The sequence below is a fragment of the Chaetodon auriga genome, chromosome 7, assembly GCF_051107435.1.
Source record: "Chaetodon auriga isolate fChaAug3 chromosome 7, fChaAug3.hap1, whole genome shotgun sequence".
Classification (NCBI taxonomy): Eukaryota; Metazoa; Chordata; class Actinopteri; order Chaetodontiformes; family Chaetodontidae; genus Chaetodon; species Chaetodon auriga.
The window spans coordinates 57,336-77,993 of NC_135080.1; the positions used below are offsets into that span (position 1 = coordinate 57,336).

At 41.4% G+C, this 20,658-nt stretch overlaps 2 protein-coding genes across 3 annotated transcripts; one reads left to right on the forward strand and one right to left on the reverse strand.

Moving 5' to 3' along the window:
• Window positions 1–1,664: 1,664 nt before the first annotated feature.
• ppp1r14ab (protein phosphatase 1, regulatory (inhibitor) subunit 14Ab) lies at window positions 1,665–10,219 on the forward strand. 2 transcript variants are annotated; one of them, XM_076735548.1, is made up of 4 exons: window positions 1,667–2,249; window positions 8,787–8,867; window positions 8,951–8,983; window positions 9,424–10,213. In XM_076735548.1, exons 1-4 carry the CDS (start codon window positions 2,067–2,069, stop codon window positions 9,559–9,561), a joined length of 435 nt encoding a protein of 144 aa, XP_076591663.1. In that variant the 5' UTR covers window positions 1,667–2,066; the 3' UTR covers window positions 9,562–10,213. The 2 variants fall into 2 exon arrangements, with proteins under 2 accessions (XP_076591664.1, XP_076591663.1); XM_076735549.1 differs by lacking the exon at window positions 8,951–8,983 and having other exon boundaries at window positions 1,665–2,249; window positions 9,424–10,219.
• Window positions 10,220–12,037: 1,818 nt separating this feature from the next.
• Window positions 12,038–20,654, reverse strand: LOC143323728 (transmembrane 4 L6 family member 5). The gene is made up of 6 exons (XM_076735740.1): window positions 18,955–20,654; window positions 17,870–18,050; window positions 16,421–16,489; window positions 15,801–15,955; window positions 15,485–15,677; window positions 12,038–12,078 (listed from the first exon to the last, which is right to left on the reverse strand). The coding sequence occupies exons 2-6, from the start codon at window positions 18,044–18,046 to the stop codon at window positions 12,046–12,048; spliced, it is 627 nt and encodes a 208-aa protein (XP_076591855.1). The 5' UTR covers window positions 18,047–18,050; window positions 18,955–20,654; the 3' UTR covers window positions 12,038–12,045.
• Between the last annotated feature and the right edge of the window lie 4 nt (window positions 20,655–20,658).

The window sequence follows — 20,658 nt, forward strand, 5'->3', positions numbered from 1 at the left end:
CTGTCTAAATATTCCGAATAATAACAAAACGGGTTCATATTTCAAAAAACATTTAAACAAACATTTCAGGAGGATTACAATTATCTTTTATCCAAACGTGTCATTTCATTGTCTTTTTTGTTATTGGTATTCAGTATCTTCACGTCACCATTGTTTGACATGTTCTGATAAAAACAGAATGTTTTTATTGTGTAAAACCCCAAAATAAGAAATATAAGAACACATTCCCTTTTTCAAAACTAAATTTTTGTTTCTTATTAAAATTGACAATTAGAAGTTACGCTTTTTGATACCTGAAATGGGTTTTCTGTCACATTTATTTCTAAATATTTCTATTGTTTCCTTTCCAGCTCTTCTGAAAGCCTTTAACGTTTTATGTGAAACACCTTTTCTGTGCTCATTGTTCAAAGTTGCCGTCGAAATAAACCTGAAAATTTGCTTTATGTTGAATTTGTCACATGATCTGTTATTTCCACGCATTTCTTGTGACTTTGCTTAGTTCAAATGTTTCTACAGTTTTCTTTTTTAAAGCTCATCAGTGAAGGTACTCATGGTTTTTCTGCTTATAGCTGCTGTTCAATCACTGCTATATGTCTTTGACACTGGACAAAAAAAACAGGAATCTATTTTTAGGAGATTGACAAGGGCTTGAAAAACCTGCATATACGCATTCATTTTGGTATAAAAGTGGCATTATTATTATTATTACTAGTAGTAGCTGTAGTTAGGGTTACACCTCATTTTTAGTTACTGTTGCACTTCATAGTTTGTCACTTTTTCACCTTGTTTAAATGTAATCGGCTGATACCTGCAGTTCACTCCTCTACCACCGGGTGGTGCTGCTCCTTTATTCTACGTCAGCTGCAGTGAACCCCGGAGCTCTACGACCGAACGTGACCCTCTTATGCTGCATTTAATATCTCCTCGTAAACTTTACCATCACAAAACCCTACGCGTTGCTGCTGTGCAGCACTTTTGTCATAAAATGAAGTTTGAGGTGGTTTCTGATTTACATCATATACATGACAGTACATATACATCAAAGTATACATTGTATAAAAGACTGATTAGTGAAAGTTTGTTTTATTTTTTCTGATCCTTGATTCTTTTATTGCATCAGTCCAGAATTTAATGAAAGAAATAAAATGACAAACAACAATAAGTATTACTCCAATAACCAAAGATGATCTTGATTTATTCAAGTTGTTTCTTAAAGAAAAATGTCTATACTTAGATTTTTAAGTTTTGTCTCTAAAAACTGACTGTATCCTTTATTATTTCATTTAGACAATAATCCACAGAAAAGACAATACACACCAGAATTTCAGAGAAACTTAATTTGTTTGTGATTTGTGATGTAGTTTGAGAAACGATTCCCTGCAGACTTGACAGCTATGACAGGAAACGGAACCAGCTCTTCTGATTCCAAATTAAAAAGACCTCGAAATATAATCGTTATAAAATATGTTGATACGAACATTCTTTCAGGCACAAACAGGAATATAATGTTTCTGCAGAAATTATTACAGAATGACAACACGGTGCGACGCGCTGCCATCAGCTGTTATAAAATTTCACTTTCAGGGTTTAAACGCAAACAGGTCACATGAACTCGGCCATAAATCCCGACAGCACTTGAATGCGGCGCCGGCAGCGTGGTGCCCGCCCTGCTCTCAGTGTGCACGCGCCGCACGGACGGTTCACCGGTTCAATCCGAAGACTCGATTTTATTTTGTTTTCTGTTTTCACGGCGTCATCATCACCATTCATCTTTTTCTAAAGCAAAGCTTTGATTTCTTTGAAGACGTCATTTGGGTTTTATCATCATCATCATCATCATCGTTGTTATTATGATCAGTAGTATTAGAAGTAGTAGTAGTAGTAGTAGTAGTAGTAGTAGTAGTAGTAGTATTTCTCTCTCTCTTACTTTTTTTGTCTCTATTTAAAAATCGTGAAAAGGAAATCGTGAAATTTCACATATAAATATCAAAATCAGACTCGGATTTGATCAGCGGCCTCACAGGTTCCTGAAGCGGATTGTCCGGGTCCGGGTCTGATCGGTGCTGATGGCGGCTCACCGGGTGGGGCGGCGGGTGAACAAGGTGAGCGGCGGCGGTCAGTCACCGGGTCACAGCCTGCAGCGGCGGCAGGCCCGGGTCACCGTCAAATACAATCGCAAGGAGCTGCAGAGGAGGCTGGACGTGGAGAAGTGGATCGACTGCGGACTGGACGAGCTGTACAGGGGCCGGGTGAGTACTGCAGTACTACAGCCAAATACTGCTGCTGGGCATGGGACTACTGATTCAAGGCTACTATCTGAATCTACTAATATTACGTGTACCGACTGGCCTGCCGTCACTGCTGCTCGCACAGCTGATCCAGTACTTCATCTTTACGACAAACAAATACTTTCAGAGTGTTTATTGATGAATTAGCTGAAATGACTCAATCAATCAATCAATCAATCAATCAATCAATCAATCAATCAATCAGCGACATCACTTCCGAAGTACATCCAGCCTCATTGATCCTCTTCTGGTCCAGTCTAAGTGTTGGTTTGTTGTCCACCTCGTTGAACTAGGATGGCCGCTTGTTGCATTTGCTCTTTGCCCTTTTTATCTCTTTTTTTCCTTTTATCTCTTTTTATCTCTTCTCTTTTGTTCCTCTCGGTTAGGCTGAGTACTCGTTAGCTGTCTAATATGTGTTTTAGAGGAGTTTTAATCACTTTTCTGGTTGCTGTTTGACTTACTGCAGTACTGCATTACCTCATGATCGTAGTGATCTTATCAACATGTGTATAGTAGTTTTCTAGTATTCTGTTAGTTAATGCAGAATGTTGTACAGCAGACAGTTGCTACTTATTGAAGCATAATACACAGTTTACACATTCACATGAACACATTTCAAGTTGTTTATTATTTATGGTTGATATATATTGTACTGTCATGTACACAGTTGTACATACTTCGAAGTTTTTACATATCCCAAGATATTTCCTGTTTCTATTTTATTCACAGTTCTACAATGGGAACAATTCCAACTGTCCCGGTGTCCCCCAGGGGTGTGACGTGTGTTTGATTCTGATTTAAAGACGTCAATTTTAACTCTGTACTCTGTATTCTGTACCTGAATGCAGCATTTTATTTAGGATCTGTTTGTTTAGGAAGAGGTTCCACCATGTTCAGGTTATCCTCATTATGTACTAGTACTTTATACTATTACTACAACCCTGACTCCAAAACAGTTGGGACGCTGTTTAAAATATCAATCAAACAGGAAGTGATCAGCTGATCAAACAGCAAGTGATCAGCTGATCTGATCCTCTGGCACAAACTGACCTGAAATCAGCTCAAAGTCATTATATTTAATGTTCTTCCTCATCAGCTTCATTGATTTCTGTAAATATCTCTTATTGTGAATCTGATGCAGCAACACGTTTCACAGACTGAAAGATGTGGAACGCTCCAAAAACACCTGTTTGGAACATTCCACAGGTAAACAGGCTGATTTTTGCTACTGCAGCGACAAAGGAAACTGATGTGATTTTATGATTTTATTAGAAAAATCTTTTTATAACAAAACAAAAACACAGTTTCCAGACAGACAGCACATATTAAAATGATCCAAAGCACTTCACAAAGAAAATCTATCTCTTCTTCTTCTTCTTCTTCTTCTTATTATTATTATTATTATTACAATTGGTGCATGTGGGCACAACACTGGTCAGATATGATCCCTCCCCGTCACTGCTGGTCCGAATAAAGAAGAGACAAAATGACAAAACGACCAAACGACAAAACGACCAAACAACAGTAGAAACGCAAAGAAGGAAACGATGGAGGTCAAGTTTAAATCTGCAGCTCAAAGAACAAACAGGAGGTGACAAGAGCTGCAGGCCACACACTGAGTGTGTGTGTGTGTGTGTGTGTGCTAATGTGTGTTACTGTGTGTGTGTGTGTGTGTGTTACTGTGTGTGTGTGTGTGTGTGTGTGTGTGTGTGTGCGTGTGTGTGTGTGTGTGTGTGTGTGTGTGTTACTGTGTGTGAGTGTATGTGTGTTACTGTGTGTGTGTGTGTGTGTGTTACTGTGTGTGAGTGTATGCGTGTTACTGTGTGTGTGTGTGTGTGTGTGTGTGTGTGTGTGTTACTGTGTTGGTACCCTGACCAGCAGGGTCTTCCTGAGCTGCTCACTCATCCTTAACTTGATCACTAAACCCGGTTAAAAATATCTCTTGTGGTTCTTCGTCCACACTGAGGACACTGCATGAGAGAAGTGAGACTGGTACCTTGATCCAGGGAATGTGGAGAGATGAAGGGGGTGTGGGAGGTGGAGGTGGGAGTAGCATGGGGGTTAGAAGTTGGTTGTTGGCAAGCAGACAGACAGACAGACAGACAAGCAAGAAGACAGGCAGGTGGTCGTGGGACACGAGAGAGGCAGGTCAGGGAGACGAAACACAACAACACAAAATCATTAGGAGTACAAACTTAGTTGTTGCTGAAGTGTAGATGAAAGAGAGGGTTAAACAACAGTCTGATGAAAAATGGTTGAAGAGCCAGAAATGCTGCAAGCTGACGAGCTGATGAGTTCAGGTGAGCAGACTGGGACAGATGATGAGCTGATTGCAGACAGGTGCGCAGGACGAGCAGAGCCGGGAGCAGTGGGGACACAGGAAGGAGAAACACAAGGAAACCCTGAGGACGGTTCTGGGTTCACAGTCCAACACGGTTCTGCAGGTTAAACAGAGTCAGACGTCCACATCAACAGCAAACGCCTCATTTTACTCTGTGCTGACAGTGAGATATAACGTTGAATATAAAGCAGATCAATTTAACATTAATACAGTACGGTATCATATAATATGACACAATGCAGTATAGTATGGGATATGAGACGCAGTATAAGGTGAGGTGTAGTGATATAATATGACATAGTATATAGCCTAGTACAGCAACAGCACAGTTAAGTATAAGTATAGAGTACAACGATATAAGATAATTTAAAGAAGAATACTGCAATACAACATGAAAGACAGTAAAACATGCTATCAAATATAACATGGTAGAGTATTGGTAATATTTAATATAATTTAATAATAAAATAAGTAATATTAGTAACCGACTGAGTGAAGGATCTCAGGGCGTCGTTCATGACTGATAGGTTAGACTTTCATCAGCAGTGAGGAGAACACAGTGAGCTGAGGTGGTCCAGACCCTGAACAGGATCCTTCTGAGCACCTTCCCTGAGCAAGTCTTTGGCCACATCCAGCTGGTAGTAGATGGATGGATGGATGGATGTTGGATGGATGTTGATGGATGGATGTTGATGGATGGATGGATGGATGTTGGATGGATGGATGGATGGAAGTTGAATGTATGGATGTTGAATGGATGGATGTTGGATGGATGGACGGATGGATGGATGTTGGATGGATGTTGATGGATGGATGGATGGATGGATGGATGTTGATGGATGGATGGATGTTGGATGGATGGATGGATGGAAGTTGAATGTATGGATGTTGAATGTATGGATGTTGGATGGATGGATGGATGGATGGATGTTGGATGGATGGATGGATGGATGGATGTTGGATGGATGGATGTTGATGGATGGATGGATGGATGGATGTTGGATGGATGGATGGATGGATGGATGGATGGATGGATGTTGGATGGATGGATGGATGGATCCATCCACTCCATTCATCTGTTTTTGCTGAGTGTGTTTGATTCACAGCCTTGAACCTCCAGGGAAGGTGGAGTTATTGACGTGTCAGAGACGGGAAAAGCTGCATTAGAGGGAGATTAATGGGGGGGGGGGGGCTTCCACTGGACACACACACACACACACACACACACACACACACACGCACACAAATGAATATGAAATGCACATTAGACAGATGCAAAGGCAGGATATTAGTCAGGTAGTGAATGTGTGTGTGTGTGTGTGTGTGTGTGTGTCCAGTGGAAGGCCTGTCAGTGTGTTTGGTGATAAATAGATAAACAGATTTGCCCCTTTGGCTCATTTCCTGTCAGAGGCCCCATCTGGAGACACACACACACACACACACACACACACACACAATGTGTCACACACAAAGAGACTCCTAACAAAGACGTCAGACAGGCTCATCATCACAACAGCAGCAGCAGTGAAGAGGTCAGAGGTCGGATCACCATGACAACAGAGAGGAGAGTCAATCAGAGATCAGACATATTGATCGCTGAAGACATCTGTGTGCATAAGTGCGTGTCTGTATGTGTGTGTGTGTGTGTTTCTGGCATTTAAAGTTTAAAGAAAGGTTTTGGTGGCCTTACACACACATACACACACACACACACACACACACACACACACACACACACAGTGTTTTTCATTGGCTGAAGGTCATCTGTCCACATGTTTCAGATTTGATATAAATTGATAGTATTTCCTAATATGCATTTATTTCCTGTTTGTTTGGCATTTTACCATCATGTGACTCTTGATTTGATCGAGCAGAACAAAGCACAACTTCACTTTTGGCTGACCAACAAAGAAAAGGGAGAGAAAACAGCAAAAGGGCAACAACGCAGGGTTTAACATGCTCTCATGGTGGGTAAGACGTCATTTCACAGGGTGAGACGTCAATGTCCTCCCCATGAGCATCACAACGTCCTTACCACACGGCTCTATCTTACCTTCAACACCTTTGTAGAATCTGTACACAAGGTCTTAATCTTGATTTTCTACATAATTAAAGCTGTCAGACAAATGCTTTGCAGGAAGTAGTATAATATTTCTCTCTGTATTGAAGTAGAAGTATAGAGTAGCATACAAATGAAATATTCACTTAAAGTACAGGTACCTCAAACCTCAGTACAGTGCCTAAGTAAATGCTTTCCACCCTGAGGTATCAAAGTAAACTGGATTTCTCCTTTCATTTAGAAAACAAGCATTTAATATTGAAGGTTGAAATAGTCTTCACATACCTCGTACACATAGACCTCTTTCTGGACACATAGACCTCGCTGAAGACTGTCTGTGTGCAGCCTGAACTTTTCATCATAGTCCAGACTGAACATCTCAGTGAGGAGAGATCTCTGAGGAGCGAGGAGCACCGATAAAGGAGAGCAGCTGTCACATGCCTTCACCTTCTCTTATTGGATATCAGTTCCTGATTGGACTGATCTGACACTAATTTTCTATGCAGTGGTCTGCTGGGGCTGTGGAAGCTCTGAGAGGGACAGAAAAAGATTGAACAAACTGGTCAGGAGAGCTGGCTCTGTCCTGGAGTGCCCTCTGGACACCATCGATGAGAGGAGGATGTCAGACAGCCTGACGTCAACCATGGACAACCCATCATGCAGGGGGTGGCCCCTGCATGTGACAGCGGGGGGCTTAAGTAGCTCCTTCAGTAAAAGACGGCTGCATCCCATCTGTAAAAAAGAAGCTACCGCAGGTCTTCATCCAACAGCTGCCAGACTGTTTAACTCCAGCATCATGTGATGTAGCTCTGTGTTGATGTTTCTTTCTCATTTCAATGTCGTAAACCTGTTTTTTTTGCACCGCTGTTTATCAGTACTAATACATGCTCATGTTATCCACTATATCCTGTGCAATGTTTAATTTGTTGTATATTTTTTCAATTGTGTAATGACACTATTATCCATATTGGCAACAGTATTTTTGTAACCTGTACATATTGTGCATATACATATACTCATGCAATTCAGTGTTCTTTCAATGCAACAGTATTTCTCAAGTACAATCTCAACACATGGCTTTGATAGTTTTTCTCGTAAGAATATTGGCAATAGTATTTTTATGGGCAGTAGTATTTTTTATGGAAATTAGTATTTTTATTATCTGTACATAATGTTCATATACATAGTGATTTTTTAAAATTCTGTATTCTTTATCCTTTTGGAATTTCCCCTCGCAAGACTAATAAAGGAATATTGAATATATACTATTTATCTTGACCCTTCTGGGCCACTGTTTTTGCTCTTAAGAAAGAAAAGACATCCTTCATTCGTCACACTACACAACATGCACACTCACGCCATGCTTAGTGAAATCCTTCTTCTGCGTTTAACCCATCCTGGTTAGTCCTTCCTCCACAGCAGACCAGGAGCGGTGGGCTGCCAGCCAACCGGCGCCCAGGGACCCAGTTCCTTCTTCATGGTGATCTTCATACATGTTTTTAGAAAAGGGGGTGTCTTTTTTATGGAGGTTTTTTATGCAGGTGAACAAGGGGAGAACATGCAAACTCCACACAGAAAGGCCCCTTTCCTCAAGATAAGGGGCAGCAGGCAGGCACCAAAGGCATGGTGGAGGACATGCCCTCAGCACCCACAGCACGCCCCAGGCGTGAATCGAACCCAGGACCTTCTAGCTGTGAGGCGACAGTGTTGCCACTGTACCACCTTGCCACCTTGCTGGCTATACTTAATTTCCCCCGTGTGGGATCAGTAAAGTCTTATCGGAACATCACAGGAGTTTCACAGTGGAGTGAAAAGATAACAGATTCAGTTCCAGTGTGTCACTCCCAGGTTTACTCCCAGGTGTAATTTGTTTTCTGGTTCATCATCTACCTACAAATCTGTTAATCGTAGGTCTGAATAACAAAAGGACCACAACTGTCTGTCTCCATTCATGAGACAGATTTTTCTTTACGTGATCTTATTTCTTGCATTAATTTTTCTTATCTTTTTTTATCTTTCTTAAGTGATGCAGTCGTGTTTTTGTTGAGTTCATTATTTTAGGAGTGAAACTGATGAAATGGCCTGTGATGTTTTTCAGGAGGAGGAGATGCCAGAGGAGGTGAACATTGATGAGCTGCTGGACCTGAAGACAGATGAGGAGAGAACACAGAGACTGCAGGTAACTGTCTGACCGTCTGCCTGTCTGCCCATCTGTCTCTCTATCTGACCTCATAGTGTTTCATGTGTCTCTTTGTCCTCCAGGAGATCTTTCACTCCTGCAACAACAGCACAGAGGTGAGAACCACGCAGAGGCAGCTCTGTCCACGACTTATTTCAAAAATGTTTTCAGGAGTTCAGTGTGAACATGAAGTAAATTTTAGAGGAAACACGACTGCTAAGATGTTAAATTGGTGATTGAAAGCAGATTTAGATTCACTCTCATGTCCTGATGCCACAAACACTCATTAGAGCACCAGGTGTGGATTAATCCACTGATGAAGATAGTCCTCATCAAATGTGCCATTTGTCTGATCAAAGCGCAGTGAGCTGCTCTGTGTTTGACTTGATGTGTTCATGAGAATTTGATGGTCGGGGTTTGCTGTCAAACTAGAGAGAAAGATCGAAGACTTAACGAAATCCTCAGCATGTCGATAAACCTTTGTTCTGATGTAATGACCAGTCCAGCCCGTCGGGGTAGCTAACATTTAAAAATGCTGAATTACTCTTCTGTGCAGATGTTCATCAGTGACCTGGTGTTGAAACTTCACAGCGTACAGAAGCAGGAGGATCTGCACAATGACGGCATCGACCTCCCTCAGCTCCACGTGTTCCCGACCCGATCTGGGTCAACTGAAAGTGAAGTGCTGCACTGAGACGGCATGCTTACCGAGTCCGATCCTGACCTCAAAACCTGCTCCTCTCCACCTACGACCTGGAGGCAGTGGACTGGAAAACAAGCACACCCGGTGTCTGCAACCACCTAGAGTGTCCTGATCTCACACAAACACAAACCAGCTAAAGGGAATTTTTGTTCTTGAGTTCCTGAAATTCTTCATTGGGACTTTGTTATTAAAAAAAAGTCGCATTACTGACCATAGATCGGAGAGGTTTTTTTTTTTTTTTTTTTTTTTTTTGGTCACAGATCCTGTTTTACTCCAGACTTCACCAAATTTCCAGAGTATTTGAAGTTAGTCGACGTGTTGACGGAGCTGTCCTCCTGGGTTCTGTATCGAACCAAAGTCTGTTTGCAGTGTAAACACAGCTCATATGAGACCGGATCCTACTGATGTACCTGTGTTCTTACTGAGGTCACTCAGTGTGTCTTAAAAGTTTTCATAGAAAAATGATGCATCCATATTTATGTTCCCGGATGGTTTTAGTAGAAGCATCTGTCCACAGTGAAAAACCTGAAAATGAAAACAGTTCAGTCTCATCTTCTGCATCCTCTTTTTAGTTAACAGCTCCCGTCTCTCCTGGACAGACTTGTTTGTACATGATTTTAAATAAATCATTGCATTTGACATGAGTCTTACTTCGGACATCTTCTCTCATTTAAGGATCATTTCAGTTCATTATTATTGTGATGACTGATGACTGATGATGACGATGACCCTTTTCAAAACAAAGTCACAAAGGGACAGGATTAAAGCATTTCAAGATGGAGGCAAAATCAATTTAAATGATACTAAATAAAAAGCATTAATAAAACAACTATAAAGATTGGAACAATAAGGATAATAATAAAACATCAGACATGCTGAAAGTAAATCAGTGTTAACAAAAGGCTTTTTCAAAAGATTAGTTCCAGTCTGAGGGGCTCTGACTGTAAAGATAAGGGGCAGACCTGGAACACATCTGGGGTACAACCTATCACTTGGCCTGGGAACATGTTTAGATCACCCAGGGGGAGCCGGAGGACGTGGACAGAGCTCCTGTGGTACAGGTAAGGAATCGCCATCAAAACAGACAGATGCAGACAGGTGAGTACTGCAGGTATCTTGTCTTGTCTTCCCATCATTTCATCATCTTTGCATACAGTCGGGATACGATACAGGACAGAGTTCATGGGTCATGAAAACACAATATTTCAGGTGGCGAACATGTCGGCATGTGGAGGCGGCGCTCCGTACACATAACATGGGATAAAATGCCACAAAATGTGATCAAAACTGATAATATCATACGTAATAACTGTACATATCTAACAAGTGCGAATAATGCAATTAAAGTATCCCAAAAGTGGATCATGTGTGAAGATTATATATATATATATACTTTATTTAACCAGGTAAAAGCCTCATTGAGATTAAAATCTCTTTTCCAAGAGTGACCTGGCCAAGAAGGCATCCCAACAACATCATCACAAAAAAACAAATACAACAATATGAACAGACATAAAACAACTGTTAAACACAAGGGTACAGGTCAATACTGATAATCAAATAATAATAACAGCAATGAGGAGGGTAAATAAAATAGAAGCAGAAGAGCTCAAAAACAGTTACATTGATCAAGGGAGTTTTCCTCAGCTCTGATAATTATGTAATGACCGCACATAATCGGAAAGTGCAAATAATACAATAAACATGCAACCATTACAGGAAAAAAACAAAAACAACAGCTTAATTACTGCACACATAATATTCTAATAAAAATAATATAACTGAGAATATTGTAAAAAAAAAATCCTATAATTCTAAAAGCTTTAAATATTTCCTTAAATGTAATGAAATCTGATAATTTAATAACCTGCTTACAATAAAATAAAATGCAGAGGACATGCCATATTTAGTGTAACATGTGTGATTGGAGTTACGCTGTAATGATGTTCCAACGACAATGTGGATTTGTACACCTTCAAAACTTTTCTGGTCTGGTCCTGTGCAGAACAACCAATTAAATAATGCATGATAAATTACAGAAGTAATATCATCAATAAGAATGTCGAAATGAATATTTCTTAATAGAAAAATAGCTAAAATAGATCAAGTTTTTACCTTAAAAAACAAGCGATGACATAAAAATGAAACAAAGTGATAAAACAATAAGAAATTAATGAATACAAACATTAATAAAATTGAGTACTTTAAGTATTTTGTTTTATTTTCACACATCTAAGGACTAAACTTTTAACAGTCCGTTTGTGCCAAGTTAATGAAGTATATTGATCAAATTTCACAGTTTATTGTTGATTCATTAACTGATTAGTTATCAGTATCAGTTTCACTTCAACAGTACTTTTAAAATATAACAACAGTTAATATTTCAGTGTGGTTCACTGCTACAAACTGTGAGTTTCACTTTTAAATGATTTTATCTAAAGTGCATCAGTGGTTTTTCTTATTTTTTGTCCTCATTCAAGATCCATGACGGCCGGAAACTGGACTGACCTGAAACACACACACACACACACAATGAATCAATCACAAGATTTCTGGGCCGGTATTCACAAAGAAGAAGAAGAGACGTACTTTATTTATCACACACAACAATGCACGCTATGTGAAATTATTTCTCCGCATTTGACCTGTCCTTGGTCAGTCCTTCCTCCGTGGCGGACCAGGAGCGGACCAGAAGCAGTGGGCTGCCAGCCGACAGTGGCGCACCATTGGTCAGGTGGTGATCTTCTTGCATGTTTTTAGTGTTTTTTTTTTATTTTTTTTATGGAGGATACCCCAGATGAACACGGGGAGATCATGCAAACTCCACACAGATACAGATCCTCAAGATACGGGTCAGCAGGCACCAAAGGCATGGTGTAGGACACACCCCCAGCGCCCCAGGCAGGAATTGAACCCGGGACCTTCTAGCTGTGAGGCGACAGTGTTGCCGTACCACCACTGTAGCACCGTGCCACACCAAAGCTTCTCAGAGTCCTCGGACAGAGCTCCTAACGTAGCCTTCAATTCCCAGCAAGGAATCTGAGCTTAAGAGTGACTCAGGAAGTGTGTGAGAGCAACTCTGAGCAAGGAGGTACACAAACTCTGATCTGAGTGAGGAGGTGTGCTTGACCCCGCTGCAAGGTATGAAGCAGTCTTCTAAAAGCTGTGATTGGTTGTTACAAAAAGACAAAAAAAAAGGCTCTCTGCGCTCCTGGTAATGAATGGACAGTAAAATCAACCCATCACATCATATATTTGGACTGTATTAAGAAATGTGGAATCGTGACATTAATTTCATGAAACTCAGCAAAATGAAATGAATTGTGACATTAATTCAAAATGTTTGAACGGACCTCGTTCACATGCCGATTATATTGATTTGCTTACTGTTCTGTTTTCTGTCCATGCTGGTAATTTTACTCCTTCATGTATTTGATATTAATGGCGGACACAGACTCAGCTGTCAGCACTTCCTGTGACTGCTGGTGTCTTTATAAAAAGCGGTTTGGTTCGGCAGAAAGACCAAAACAACCAACGAAATGGATAAAAAGAGAAGAAGAAGCCAAACTGGACACAAGAGCAGCCTGCTGTCAGCACAGCTCGTGGATGGAAATAAAACAGTATTAAAGGGAAACTGGGTCCCGGGATCACAGCCCACAGGAAGAGGCAGCCTTGGGAGCGCACTGCCGCAGATCAGCGCGTCGTTCGCTCTCCTTTTATGACGAGCGACAGACGAGTGTGAGAAGCGCTGCTACGTGCTGCAATCCCAAGCGAGAGCGTTACTGCGCCGGGTGGGACGAGTAAGCTCATCCCTGATGAGGTCAAGCACAAACATTATCCCTGCACGATCGAGCCGGCAGCGTCGCTGTCATTTAAGGTACGGAGAACAGCTCTCCTTCCTCTCGGTCTGTCCGCCATCTTGTCTGTTTAAGACACTCTGAGGCTTCTTAAAAGTCCTCCTCCCTCCTCCTAACAGTTTTCACCTTAAAAGTTCTCTTAAGGCCTCAGACGCTCTGTGAAGAACTTTAATCTTACCGAGGGAAAATTCTAAGATCTTAGATTTGAGGAATTCTAAGATTTTTCTGAGAATGACGTCACTAAGAGCTGCTTTTAGCCTTAGCATGCTTTGTGAATACAGGCCTTGGACTCTAAACTCATCCTAACACGACTCATCTGTCATCTGGACAGACAGGAATCATCTTTCATAAATGTTTTTGTGGCCTGATTTGAACACGGTTCAGTTCATTTCTTCAATATTATACCAACATTAATTTTGTATTCCCATCTTTTACAGTTTCAACATAACTAAAAAGGAAAATGGCCAGAAGCAAATGTTTGGGCACCTGCATGGTCAATACTTAGTACTGTAACACTCCCTTTGGCAGGTATCACAGTTTGGAGAGGCTCTAAGGGTTAAGAGTCTTTCAGTTCTTTTTTGGAGGATTTTCTCCCTTTTCGTCCCGCAAAAGGCATCTAGTTCTGTCAGATTCTTGGGTCGTCCTGCACGTTCTGCTTTTTGGAGGTCCATCCACAGATTTTCGATGATGTTTAGGTCAGGGACTACGAGGGCCACTACAAAACCTTCAGCTTGGTCCTCTTGAGGTAGTCCATTGTGGATTTTGAGGCATGTTTAAGATCGTTATCATGTTGTAGAACGCATTTCTTTTCATCCTCTGCTTTTTCACAGATGCTGTACTGTTTGCTTCCAGAATTTGCTGGTATTTATTTAAATTCATTCTTCCTGTTAGGATTTGCTTTTAGTCTTCTAGTGTTTTCTCTTTCCCTTTTTCCCCCTGTCTGTCTGAGGCTGGGCGGGTCTTCCCCGTGCACTGCTGCTCTGCCTAATTACCTGCACATCTGAGGTGTGTTAGAGCCTGAGTGCTGGCAGTACTTAGGAGAGGCTTTCTGGACATATGGCTGCCAGTTCGTCCTGATCTTGACCGTGTGACCATCCTGTCCCTCGTGTGAGTAATCAACCAAGAAAACCTTTGATAGCCCTGCAATTAAGAATTGTCCTGGAGTTTTCCAGTGGATCTTTCTGTTGTATTTTTTGGACTTAATGCTTCTGTTTTCGCTCTTCATTTCAGTGTTCTCAGTCCCGCTCGGTGTGCCTCTCAGCCTCAGTTAACCAGTGTAGTTCTTTGTTATTTCCAATCAGTTTTGAGTGCGCCTTTTGTTCCTCCCTTTTGTAAATAGGGTTAGGGTTAGGGTTGGGGTTAGGGTTTGATTTTGTTTTTGTGACATTGTCTCTGTATTGGTCTGATCATTTGAGTCCTGAAATAAAACTTATCTAAGGAAAAACCTTAACACTTCCCTCTCCAATGAAACATTCCCCATGCACTGGCTGCAACACAAGCCCAAAGCATAATCTATCCATCCCCTGACAACTGCTTCAATGTGACTGTTGTGCACGTGACAAATAAAGAATTTGAACTGGACTACAGGTGGACTTGTCAATCCTCGACCCTGTCAACCTTTCCGAACAAACCCTAAATAAGTCAGCTGTAACACTGATGGGAGCGATAACTGCGGGGCCTATCTGATGTGTCTGCTGCATTCCCTGGTACCACAGGTGGCACTATGTAGAACATTAGCTGTAACATGTAGTGATGTGAAGCCATTCACTCAAATGGCACCTGCCAATAAAAGAAGTCTAAAAGCTGTGCAAGTATCTCACCAAATAATGAACAAAATCACAGCTTGCTTTTTTAATGTGTCATATGGGGAACCTTTAAGTTCACAGGGAACTTTTAAGTCTAATCCAAAGCCTGAAACCAAGTCTTATCCCTCATCCAGATATTTGGATGAGGGATAAGAAGTGAAATAGGACAAAATCTCCTCACCTCACCTAAAACCTGTCCCACTTTCCAGAGCTATAACTCAAATTTGAATAGTAGTATAAGACCACCCAGACCTTGTTGTGGCAGAAGCCCGGTCCCAGGATCAGTCCCAGCAGTGAGTTGAGGATGTTGGCTCCACAGAGGAGGGTTTGCAGCCCACTGGCAGCCCCCATCACACTGAACAGAACTACATTCCACTGAACCACACCTCTGGGCTCCAGACACACTCCAGACCACAGAGTCCTGTTATACAGATACCCTGCATGGCTGAGACAGAGACAAGAGACAAGTCAACAGAGTCAGAGTTAGGCCAAAACCTGTATTAACTTGTGTGTCTCTGTGGGTGTCTGAATGTATTTCTGTGTCTGTTTCTGTGTGTGTGAGACTCACTGGTCAGGGAGGGGTTTTAGCGGGACCCCCCACGTGGGACCAGAGGTGGTGTTATGTAGACAAAGAGGACCCTGAGAGAGACCGGTGGCACTGACCAGACAGCAGATCCCAGCAGCCAACAGACACACGCAGGAGTACACACCTTGACACAACATCTGCCAGACAGAAATTTGACCAATAACATCTGGATATGTGAGAAACACCTGTAACACCTGGCAAAATCCCTGACTATGGGAAGAAACACCTGTAACACCTGATGTGACACCCTGACACCTAATATAAATAAAAAATCTGACCACCCTCCTGAGCTGAATAAAAATCTCAACAAACTAGCGTCCTTGTGCAGAGGGTGAGGAGGACCTTCTGTTTCCTAGAACTTGTCTTCTCTGGCGGTGCTGGTCTGCAGGTTCTGTATCGCTCCTTAAAAGCGACTCTAACTTACCACCATCATCATTTTCAGTCTCACTGACTTTTTACATTTCTGATCATCATCAGGAAATTTTTTTTCAAATTTCTAAAACTTATCCTCAACCACAAAATATTGACAGATTTTCTTTTTGAAGCAGCTACAAATTACAGTTTTCTGTGCAACAACAATCAGAAAACATCCATCATCTCACCTCACTTCTGAAAGCACAGCAGCCTTTGGTTCTGCTGCTCTGCACAAACGCTCGAGCTCGAAGCAGAACCTGAAATCAGAAGACATGAAGACAAACATCAGTGTGATGTTTGCATGAATATTATCTGCATATAAAACTGTTTTGAGGATAGTTTCCTTGCAGACTTTGTTCAGCCTCAGTTTGTTTCTGATATATTCATTGTTTTTACATCTGAAAGCTTTTCACTGATAACGTCTGAATGACAATAAGGTCCAGTTTCTTTTAAACATATAAACATAAATACAGATTTTAAAAAAACAAAAAGAAAAAAAAAAACAAAACACAAAACCGAACAGGATGTTGACAAAGTTTTACTTTTGCTGTCAAGCATTTCACTAACTTCTGAGGACAGCTGTGTCCTTACCTTTAGTCAGTGCTAGACAGTAACTAAGTACATGTACTCAAGATCTGTACATGAGTACAATTCTGAGGTACCTTGAGTATTTCCATTTAATGTCACTTTGTACTTCTACTCTACGAATACAAACAGTGTGTTGTTGTGTCTTTGTCAGAAGTTCAGCCAAAGAGGAAATTATTTTATTTTTATTTCTCCTCAAAACTTCTGATATGGTTTCGTTTCAATATTTTTTTCAAATTAGCTGTTACTCAAAATGATCAAAAAGAACTGCAGTCAGGTGCCGTCAGTCATGTGACCCTGACCTCATATGGTAAGGTTTACTGTTTGACAAATGTTTATGGACATTTTCATACTTCTGTGACCCTGAGTCTGAATCGGGACAGGGACTATGTGAGAATGCAAATTTCAACAGGAAAATATATCTAAATTGTGACTTTAAGTTTGACATAATGAGTGTTTTTGTTTTAATAACATTTCATCCACTTTTTTCTTTTGCTGTTGGAAATTAGAGTCTGAATGTTTGAGACACTTGAAGCTCTCTGTGTAGTTTTCTAGTAACCCAAGTTCTCTTTAAATTCATTGTGTAACATTAGTTAAGTCCATTTTTTAACTCATCTGAAATCTGCATTGTTTACATTCATGTGTTACCTGTGTTGTTACCTCCACCTGTGCATCAGTGGAATAATGTGAAGCCAATGATCATCTATGATCATCTATGACCACAGATCATTAGATCCCAAAACCACAGATGGAGACATTTTAAACTTGGTGAGAAGTGAAGGCCTGAGTCTGAGTCAAACCTCAGATGAGAAAATAAACCAGCACACATGACAAAACACCAAAATACACAAACTGTGTCGCTGCGAGGGATGCATGACTCACACACACACACACACACACACACACACACACACACACACACACACACACTGGTGAGTTTTTCATCACTGCATGTATCACACACAGCACATGACACCTCACGCACTACATACGTGTGGACACACATACACACACACACACACACACACACACACACACACACACACACATACCAGGAAGCCGGACCCCCACAGACCAGTGGCCCATGTGGCCTCTCTGGTCACATGACCTTCCAACAGGAAGTGGATCTTCAGTTCAGGAAGCAGCAGCAGGATGTTGGACAGCATGCAGACGGCGGCCGTGGGAACCAGAGAGACGCCGACACACAGCAGACACCTTGACACACACATCTGTCTGCCGTCAGAGGGTGAGCGTGGTGTTAATCGCTAGAAGCTAAATGTCCTCTTCTGAATCTCCGTTACACAGCTTCAGATGTTGGTAACGAATGTCTTGAATTGTCAGAGTAACATCAGGAAAACAGTCCAATCATCTAATGAACAGATCAAACTGCTGCTGATCCAGCAGATCTTCACGCCGGAGAGTTTTCACCATGAAACTGAATCCGTCAACGTTTTACTGCAGCATGACATGAATGTACGTCAAGAAAGTATTTCATAGGACAAATGGATGGATCGGCCTAAAAGGTTCCCTGTGGAGTTTTGTGTCATAGTAGACTTTTTGTAAAAGACTGATTTCTTTCTGTGTATATTTTGTGTCACGTGGTTTCACATTATTCCACCGATCGACAGGTGGAGGTAACGCACGACATGCTGCAATGAGCCGACAAAGACAGAGAAGAAGACTGCCAGCAAGTAAAGGCAGCGGTCAACTTCAAATACATTTAAAAATCATCTTTATAAATACGTTTTAAGAGGAAGGAAATGCTCTCAACAGGTTTGACAGACCTCGACGAGACACAGAGCACTAACAGAAAACTTTACAGGGCATCTTTAACGAGGATAAAAACAATTATTGACTACAAGTTTCCTCCACGAAACATCAGAAAAGTCTTTAATGTTTGTCTCAGAGTCCAAAGAGACATCTTCAAACATCTTCTTTCCTCCAACAGGTTAAAAAACAAAGTGACTGACAAATCGTCTGCTCTCCTCTAAGAACAAAAATGTCCATTGTATTTAGACTTCACCTAATTAAACATGATTATCGATTGATAAAAATTATACTCAGACTGTAAAAATGTTTGAAGGTGTGAATGAATCACTGCTAATCAGCCTGATGATAAAAACATGAGTCCACTCACCCTGAAGATCAGCTGCTGCCGACAGACGGACGATGGAGCTTTGATTCGGTCTGAGGGACAAACTGACCATTTTAACTACTGACAGACACGTGAGGACATGCCTACTGCCATATATGGACACATGAAGCATCCTGAGGATCCACACTTACACTGTGCAATTACTGTCATCCAATCTGAATCCAGTACTAAAACTACTTCCAGAATCTGGTTTCAGTATCAAATCTGAATTCAGTCAGATACCTTATTGGATCCATTTAGGTTTCGTGTTCAACTTTTGAAGAAACTTGAGTTACAAAATATTTTTAGCAAACAGAGAGCAACGTCCACAAGAACGAATCAGACACCATCTTTTTTTTAACAGAACTCTTCAGGTGAATTTGGCCTAACTGTGACTTTGACCTAAGTCCAGCACAAGAACACAGACGAACACAGAAGAAAGACTTTCAGACCACCAACAATATGAAGGAGGTCAGAGGTCACTGAGGTGATGGTAGAGAAGTGAAAAACATCAAAGTATAAAATGTGTTTCTCTTGACTCTCAGAAAACTTCTAGAACCAGGTCTGACTTCTGAGCTCAGGACTCTGAGTCCACTTCAGCTTTTGCTCTATTTTTGGTTCTTCTAAATCCGTCGTCTTACTGTAGCTCATCTGTGGGCGCTGTGAGTCACTCTGTTGCTACAGAGGACAGCAAAGGCTCATGGGAAAGCTGATGGGTTTGACCTATTATCCAGCATTGACACCATCAACACTCACTCCTGGGAGGACCATTTCTGGTTTAACTGGATCTGGACTCAGCACTGATGCAGGTGCAGTATTCTGACCGTTTCACATGTGACAACTGGTCTTGGTCCGGTCTTTGATCCGCATCACCCTGCTTTTGGGGGGGCTCGTGTCCAGTTATCTGGTCTCTGAGGAGCACAGATGTTCACTTTTTCAAGAGATTTAGGGCGTATTCAGACCAGGAAAGTTTTGGTCCGCTGTCTTTGGTTTGGACCAAAATGTTTCTGTTTTTCTTTGGTTCCTTTTCACATCGCAATTTTCTCGCAATTTGTCAATAAACCCACAGGTGTGCAATTCGATCACTGGACGAAACGGTCGACCCCTCCGGCTGGGTCTCGGCCAGGCTGTTTGGTCCGCACCAGAGTTCAATGGTTTGTATTCACACCAATCCAAAAGGTCCGCACCAGCGATTTTTTTGGTTTGGTTGGAACCAAACAAGGCAGGTGTGAATATGCCCTTAGAGCCAGCTGTTTTGTACAAATCAGAGTTTGAAGGATGTGGACTTTGAAGTGAGACTTTTCTTTTGAAACAACAGGGCTGAGCACCTGAAAAAGGTGGATCTGGTACAGAGAGAAGCCAACTTTTTCAAGAAGCCATAGTCCAGTTCTTTGTTTCGGATCAGATTTTGTGTAAAAGTGGACCAAGAGCCTCCATTTCAAGTAGTCTAGATAAACTTGTTTGATCTCCAGATTTTCACTGGCAGTAACTGACTTAAATGAGCCAAATCAAACATGAAAACATACTAAAATTTGTTTGTAATGCACACAAAAGGTCGAAGGAGAAAGGACTGCAGACATCCAATAAAAACATCAGCTGATCTCACATCAGCTTCAAGAGTCCCATTCTAATAAAACTATAAACTTCACGATTTTGAACCAGGACCGTCAGTCTGGATCAAGAAGCTGATGAAAAATTAACTGTCAG